The sequence below is a fragment of the Sinocyclocheilus anshuiensis genome, unplaced genomic scaffold, assembly GCF_001515605.1.
Source record: "Sinocyclocheilus anshuiensis isolate Anshui unplaced genomic scaffold, SAMN03320099.WGS_v1.1 scaffold355, whole genome shotgun sequence".
In the NCBI taxonomy this organism is placed as follows: Eukaryota; Metazoa; Chordata; class Actinopteri; order Cypriniformes; family Cyprinidae; genus Sinocyclocheilus; species Sinocyclocheilus anshuiensis.
In genome coordinates this window covers 186796-195285 of record NW_015549571.1, presented here as the reverse complement: position 1 = coordinate 195285, position 8490 = coordinate 186796, and the positions used below count along the sequence as shown (strand labels likewise).

Here is an 8490-nt window from a genome sequence, read left to right as displayed (position 1 = left end):
TTCCTGAACAGTTGCAATTCATACAATAACAAGTGTAACAAAATGTTTTCAGATTCTTTTTTTTTTTAGATGAAACTGAATGTGCTTTTAGCACCACTCAATGGACATTTCATCTTAAAATTTCACCTGTCACGGTGCGCTACTGTGAGTAGCACGGAGACGAAGAAGCGAGGAGACGAGGAGTGGAATTTAAACATATAGATTTTAATCACATCCAGGGAACAAGGAAAACACACGTAGCAAGGGTAGACATATACAGACATTCACAATACCGGACGAGGAAGAATGGAAACACACATGGCATAAATAATAAGGGAGCTAATGGGACACACCTGGGAACAATAGAACTAAAAGGGGAACACCTGGAAACACAATCAGGACAGGAACAGGAAGACCAAATAAGGAAATAAACATAACCTGGAGCACGTGGGGGAAGAAAACACACATAGACACGGAACAGAGTCTGACATTACTCTGGGTGGGTGGGCGCCCTGGAGGCTGGTGCAGGACTGGGACACGGGGAATACATCCAGGGCGGATCAGGCAGTCCAGGGTGCCAGGGCGGAGCAGGGAGCTCAGGGACCATGGCGGAGCAGGGAGCTCAGAAGGCCACGGCAGAGCAGGGAGCTCAGGGACCATGGCGGCACAGGGAGCTCAGGGACCATGGTGGACGAAACAGTCTTTAATAAACATCCATGGGATTTACACGGGCAGGCAAGAACACACGTAGCACAAATGCAGAATACATTTAATACCGAACGAAGAAACATAGTACTGGACTCACTATAAATACACAGGACTTGACAAGGGGAAGACGAGAAACACCTGGGATCAATAAACATAATAGGAACAGGAAACAGGAAGGACCAAATATGGGCATGGACATAACCTGGAGCACGTGGGGGAGCAAAACACACATGAAACACAGAACAGAGTCTGACATTACTCCCCTCTCCCGGAAGGCGCGTCCCTCGCCGTAACAATTCCACTAGGGAGGGGGGGTAGGCACCCTGGAGGCTGGTGCAGGACTGGGACATGGGGAATACCTCCAGGGCGGATCAGGCAGTCCAGGGTGCCATGGCGGCACAGGGAGCTCAGGGACCATGGCGGAGCAGGGAGCTCAGGGACCATGGCGGAGCAGGGAGCTCAGAAGGCCACGGCGGAGCAGGGAACTCAGGACGCTATAGTCGGATGGCCTCCGTGGTCTTGACTTCGCCACTCGGCCCGGCCACTACGGACGGACCCAGACTACCCCCCACCCCCCCCCCCAAAAATCCTTGGGAGAATATCATCTTTAGATGCCCTCCATAGGCCTAACTCGGCCCTCCCTGGGCTCGACTTGGGGACTGGAGCCCTCCTTGGACTCGACATGGGAACTGGAGCCCTTTCTGTGCTACACTCGGGGACTGGAGTCTTCTCTGGGCTAAACTCGGTGACTGAAGCCCTCACTGGGCTAAACTCGGGAACAGGAGCCCTCCGTGGGCTAGATTCGGGGGCTGGAGCCCACACTGGAGCGTGCTCTGGGGCTGGAGTCGACACTGGAGCGAGCTCTGGGGCTGGAGCCGACCGCCTTCTCCTTCGATTCCCCTTTAGGTTCGGGCTGAAAGGCGTGGTCGGCGGGCTTGAGAATGCCGCGGCCGGCGTACTTGACATCAGAGCGGCCGGCGGAGGGGTTGAGAATGCCGCGACCGGCTCCGCGGGGTGATGGTATGTGATCCCGAGCCGGAACATCGTCACCAGGGTCTCCCCATTGAGGGAGCTGGCGATGAACATCGCTCGTTCCTCCATTTTAGCGGGGAGAAACAAACAGGAAAACAAAACACTTTTCAAAAACAAACACGGGGAGAAGGGGCGCCGCTTACTGTCACGGTCTGGAATTCTGTCACGGGGCGCTACTGTGAGGAGCACGGAGACGAAGGAGCGAGGAGACGAGGAGTGGAATACATACATATAGATTTTAATCACATCCAGGGAACAAGGAAAACACACGTAGCAAGGGTAGACATATACAATTCCGGACCAAGGAGAACAGAATGGGCTAGAACTCAAAATAGGGCAGATAACGAGGGGCAGACAGGTGAGGAGGATAACTAATAATGAGACACAGGGAGAAACTAATGAACTATGATGGCAGGAACAGGAAGATAACCAAATAAGGACATAAACATAACCTGGAGCATGTGGGGGAAGAAAACACACATAGACACGGAACAGAGTCTGACACATATTGTGCCTTTAAGATCAAACCTGTAGGAGTTTCTTTCTTCTGTGGGACATAAAAGAAGATGTTTTGAAGAATGTTTGTAACCGAATAGTTTCGGGTCGCATTGACTTTTTTTGTCCATACAGTGGAAATCAATATGACCCGAAATCACTTGGTTATTAATAGTTATTAAGGCAGTTGTTAAGTTTAGGTATTGGGTAGGATTAGGGATGTAAAACATCAGATCAGCACTGCTCCAGCCAATCACACAAACCTCAGGAAAGAGCAGTTACACGTGCAGTCACCTGTCTGCTTTGGGAAGAAATGTCTTGCATTTACAGTCACAGTTATGTTTTAAAGATGTATTTCAAAAATATTCATGGTCCTGAACACTCATGCTGCAACTTCCTCCCTTCACCCCTTCTGTCATTCCTCAGATAACATGTGTGTTATATGAAGCTACACTGTAAAAAAAATTCTGTAGTTTTTACAAAATAATTTTGAGATGTAACATAAAGCCCAAATATACATAACTAATAACAAAAACTATTAAAAAACCATGATTATTTAAACAAAATGCTTTCAAATGTGGAGGGTCATGCAGGGAATTCTGGGAATATCAGTTTACAGTTTTTGACTGTAAATTATACATTGATTTGTTATTTTTACTTCTAAAAACTGTAAAATTAACAGCATTTTACTGTAAAATTACATGAAATGTCTGGTTAGATATTTTACCGTTTTTCCCTGTATATAGTACGGGAATTTACTGTTAACCTATTAACAGTTTTTTTCCGTAGCGTTTTTACAAACTTTTACAGTTAAAATTACGCTTATTTTTTACAGTGTAGAACCTGGGTTCTGTTGTACTCAACGTTCAAACATTACTGCTGGACCAACAAATTTTAATGTACAGATTTAATGTACAATTGCTGATTCATGTGTGACACAAAATACCGGAACAGACAGTGGTAGATGTGAGAGTGAAGGTATTGATATTTTAATAAATTATGTTAGAAAAATAACATTAATATTTATTACAGAAATCATATAATATGCTTAATAACAATAATAATAATAATAATAATTACTTTATTATTATTATTATTTTCAAAGCAGGATATTTTTTTGGAAACTGTAATACTTTTTTTTCAGGATTATTTTATGAATAGAAATTTCAAAAGAGCAGAATTTTTTTGAAATTGAAATAATTTGTACCATTATAAATGTCTTTACAGTCACTTTAGATCAATAAACATAATTTCTTCCTTTAAAAAAATAAAAATAAAACTTTTAAATGGTAGTATATATTTTATTAATAATATAGTACAGTACTCTTAAAATAATACTAGTTTAATTAATATATATATATATATATAATAAAATTACATAATTTATTTGAAGTACTTCTGTAAAATTGTGCAAGAACTATTGTGTAATGCGTTGTTTTTTGTTTATTGAACAGTTATACAGCAATCTTAATGTTATTGGTCACGTTTCAGTTTTACAGTAAGTGACTACTCTGCCACAAACCTGATTTCAAAATCATTATATCATTTTTAAATTATTTGCGCAAAGCCTAATTAATATTCATGAGCTAAGCCTTCTCCGTTTTATGACATCACAAACACTGTTTCCACCACATTGAACTGAATGACATCTCTGTTTAGTTAGACTGTTTCTTGTTTCTGTTGTGATGTACCGTCATTGACAGGTACATAATATCCAGCAGTGCTGTTTATTCATAACCGAATATTACCTGAGTGTTATGAGCTGGTTATGTAATATGGGAAAACTGAGAAACATAGAGAGCCTGTGTTTCCACAGTCATCAGTTATAATTCATTTCTGGCTTCTGTTTTCATATTCCACTCCACTGAGATGAATTGGAAGATTTAGCATTTGAGAGCTTTGTTTTGGTTTTTATTACTTGTTGTTGTTGTTTTGTGTATTCATTACATCAAGTGGTTTAATTTGGTCTGGTGTAATTTATCTCTGAAGAACCCCCCACTCGCGCCGCCTCGTATAAAGTGAAATTGATCATTATTTTACCAGCTGAGCAGCGAGCGAATGCACAAACACACAATTCAGGAACAATGAAAAATGGCCCTGGCAGCAATTAAGCTCACAGTGCAGCCGAGGTTTATAACGTTACATGCGGAGATGTGGGGGAATTTGTGAGGGGTTGCCAGATATATCTGGAAAAGTCCCTCCCCGTCCCCAGGGATCTCATTAACTCCTGTGTTTTCATCGACGGTGCACATCTGAGAGGCAGAGAGATGTATCGACTCTTTAATGAAGACTCCAGTCTCTGTAATCATGATGGTTTTTGCAGCATGCACACTCTTTAAGCCCAGAAGTGTGGCTGTATTATTTTTATATGTGTGTGTTATAATCGCAACCAGAAGAAAGGAGATAATGAGTGTTGTAATGCGTTCAGACGCATTGGCTGTGTAATCTCAGAATGGTGTTGTAAGGGTTTGGATCCTCACAAATTAAAGGTCGCTGGGGCTAAATGTGACTGAAATGACTGAAAATCTGTTCTGTGTAAACATTACTGTACCACAAAGTGTATGACCAAAAAAAGTATGTCTCCGAATAAAGTCATTTTACATCATGGGTAAAGTACTAGTTCATTTATTACATTTATATGTTCAGTGCAGTAAAAAGAGTTTATTGTGAATTATTGAGAATATTGTGAAATATTAGTACAATTTAAATGAACTGTTTTCAATTGTAAAATGTAATTTATTTCTGTGATGCAAAGCTGAATTTTCAGCATCATTACTCCAGTCTTCAGTGTCACATGATCTTTCAGAAATCAGTTTAATATGCTGATTTTCTGCTCAAGAAACATTTCTTATCAGTGTTGAAAAACTTTTGTGCTACATATTTTTTTTTAAACCATGAAACTTTTTTTTTCAGGATTAGAATAGAAATGGATGACTAGAAAGTTCAAAAGAACAGAATTTTTTTTTGTACCATTATAAGAGTCTGCATTATAAAATACTGTCACTTTTGATTGATTTAATGCATCCTTGCAGAATAAAAGTATTTATTTGTTAAAAAAATTAAAATAAAAATGACCCCAGATTTTTTTAATGGTAGTGTATATTGATGAAATTCAAGAAAAAAATATATTTATACATTACATACAGTGGTGGAAAGAGTATTGAAAAAATATACTCAAGTAAAAGTACCATTACCTTCCAAAAAATGTAGTGTGAGTAGAGTAAAAGTACTTGTCCAAAAAAACTACTTGAGTAAGAGTAAAAGAGTAGCCTATTTAAAAGTACTCATGAGTATTGAGTAGTGAGTACTGAGCTGTGGCTTCTACCCCCTCATAATAAATGCTGTACACTGCAATTTATATATTTTAAAAACGTTGTACATTCTGGAATTCACATTATCTTATTTGTCATAAAGAATGAAGAATATCTATCATCCAGCAGTTTTAATTTTGACTGCCAACTCTTTAAAATACATCAAAACAGCACGGAAACAGTATTCAGTCGAAGAAAAGATGAAAGTTATTCTCAGTACAATCATCCCCATTTAAATCATAAAGTTTGAAAAAAATTATTTAAAATCATGTGTAAGGCCACTGAGACAGCATGCTGTTGTTGCACATAAAATATTAATGTTTAGAACAGTGCAAATACAAACACCAGTCTCGGTGAATCAGCAGCATCCACAACTGAACGGAACAAAAAGTGTTGAACTTGAAAATTGTTTATGCGCGAGTGCATAAAATGGATTTAAAAAAAAAAAAGATTATTAACGAACTGCAGTTTTATTACATCACGCGCTGTAACTGTGGTAATGGCTGTTTTGGTGTAATTCAGTGAATTACTTTTAATACATTAAGAAATTAAAGGAACTGCAACTCAGATTGTTCGTTTATTATTTTTTGTATTTTTTTTTACTTGGATGCAAAAGATAATAAATGCAAAAACTACTAAAAAAAACAAAAAAAAAGCTTAAAGGCACAATATGTAAGATTGTAATATGTAATAAAATATCCAAAAACCACTTGCACAGTGTTATATATTTCATGCAGTTGTGTACTTGCGTTATTCCAGAAAATTCCCAAGGATTTGTAAATCCAGAGAAATTCCAGTTTTAAAAATTGGCTCGTCCCTGTTCCTCCATGGTCATGGTCGCCTATCAATGACGTAATATCTGCGCTATCCTCGGTTTTCGCTTGTAGAAACTACAAGTATGGACAAAAATGCCGCTGCACAGTTAAAATAAATCCATTACGGCCTTAAATATAAATGGGTTTTTTGTTTGTTTGTTTTTTTTTATTTTTTATTTATGTATTTATTTTTGTGTTTTTTGGACAAAAACACACTAAAGTAATATTCTGTTATCCCACCCAAATAGCCTTGAAGTTAAATCAGAAATAAAAACTTATTTTAGAGGCAGAGCATCTAAAAAGCGTTCCAGGATGCACTTCATGAAGTTGGCTGATTGAATCTCTAGACTCTAGAGTGAACAGATTTGGACAAAGAAACTTAAATGTGAGTTTTTTTTGTGGTTTGGTTTGTTTTTTGTTTAGTTTAGTCTTGGTTTGTTTTGTTTTTGGGTTGGTTTGTGTATTTTTGTTTTATTTATTTATTTATTGTTTTTGTGTGTTTTGTTTTTTTGTTTGTTTGTTTATTTTGTTTACTGCATCCTAATATTAATTTTTTCCCTGCACAAACAGCCTTGAAATGAAATCAGATATTAAAATTGATTTTAAAGGCATCTAATTTTGGCTCTTAGTATTATCAGATTAACAAATTATGAGCTAAAAGGAGTCAAATGTGCAACATACATATACACTTAATACAATTTAAAAGTATCCCAAGATTTAGTTTAGTTTTGGTTTGTTTTGTTTTTGTTTACATTTTTTTGCTTTGTTTTGTTTTGTTTACTACATCCTAATATTATTTTGTCCTGCCAAAACGGCTTTGAAATTAAATCAGAAATGAAAACTTATTTTAGAGGCAGAGCATCTAAAGCATCTCGGGGTGCATTTCATGAAGTTGGCTGATTGAATCTGTGAAGAAGAATCAGACAAAGACACTTAAATAAAAGATTGTTTTTTGTTTTGTTTTGTTTGTTTGTGTGTGTGTGTGTGTGTTTTGTTCACTACATAATTCCCATACTTCCATTTTTGTTATTACATAATTTTGAAGACTCTTATATTACTATTTTTATTTAACATTTTTCAGAATAATGAACTGTAGGCGTGCCAATTTTTGGCTACTCTTGACATCACAGCTACTGAAGGATTTCAGTATTTGTCCATGCTGCTATTACACCGCTCTGCTCTCTGAAATACTCAGTCAGTCATTCTGCAGTCAAAGCCAGAAATATAGCTATTGATTTTTATCCTCTGATTTGATTGCCTCGTGTAAAGTAGGCTATGATATTATTGGGTGACATTGTTTTTTCCCCACCCACGCAGCCTTGAAATAAGAACAGAAATTAAAACAAATTTTAGATGCAGAGAATGTCAAAGCCTCATACATTTTGCTAAAAGATTGTCACAATTTTTTTTTCATAATATCATCTACTGATCAATTTTGATGTCGTGGTCTAACCATGCGATACCGCTCTCAGTTTAAAGGCTTCGACCCGCAGCACCTGTGTGTCGCGACGCTGTTATTTGAAGGGGATCGTGGGAAGGTTTTGCAGCACGAGAAACAGGTTTACGACATCGCAGCCAAATTCGGGTAAGAAAGCGCTCATTTTTGTGTGTTCTTCTAATCTGTGCTGTTTCTATGCAGCCAGAGTTACTGTTTCACCAGTAAGGGTCGTGACCCCTGACTTTAACTGATCTCTCTGATTGTATAGAGAAGCACGAGCGTTTGTCTCTGTCTTTTCATCCTCCCTCATTCATCACGGCTCTTTCAGTGGCACTGATGGGTGTGTGAGGAGAAGAGTGAACAGATTGAATGATTTCTGCGTTGAAGCTTGATTTTGAGAATATTTAATTAGAGGCTGATTGTGATGGATAGAAGGGGAATCCCACAGCTGGCCTTATTGATCCACTGCTTCTGTGTGTGTGTGTGTGTGTGTGTGTGTGTGTGTGTGTGTGTGTGTGTGTGTGTGTCTGTGTCCATGCAGGAAATGTTCACCGGACCACAAACACCTCATGATTTTTCTTTTGCAACATTGACTGTGCTGATAATGTATATTTTCTCCTTCACTTCCCAGTGACCTGTACTCTGTTGTGTGACTGTGTGTGTGTGTGTGTGTGTGTGTGTGTGTGTGTGTGTGTGTGTGTGTGTGTGTTTT

At 38.3% G+C, this 8490-nt stretch overlaps 1 protein-coding gene across 1 annotated transcript in view; it reads left to right on the top strand.

Moving 5' to 3' along the window:
* The window catches only part of LOC107657345 (alkyldihydroxyacetonephosphate synthase, peroxisomal-like), a gene marked incomplete at its 5' end in the record, with an annotated part of 58503 nt that overhangs the window by 36792 nt on the left and 13221 nt on the right, over window positions 1-8490 (top strand). Inside the window, one exon of the mRNA XM_016445387.1 lies at window positions 7799-7925. Coding sequence (XP_016300873.1) covers window positions 7799-7925 — 127 coding nt within the window. The remainder of the gene's footprint in view (window positions 1-7798; window positions 7926-8490) is intronic.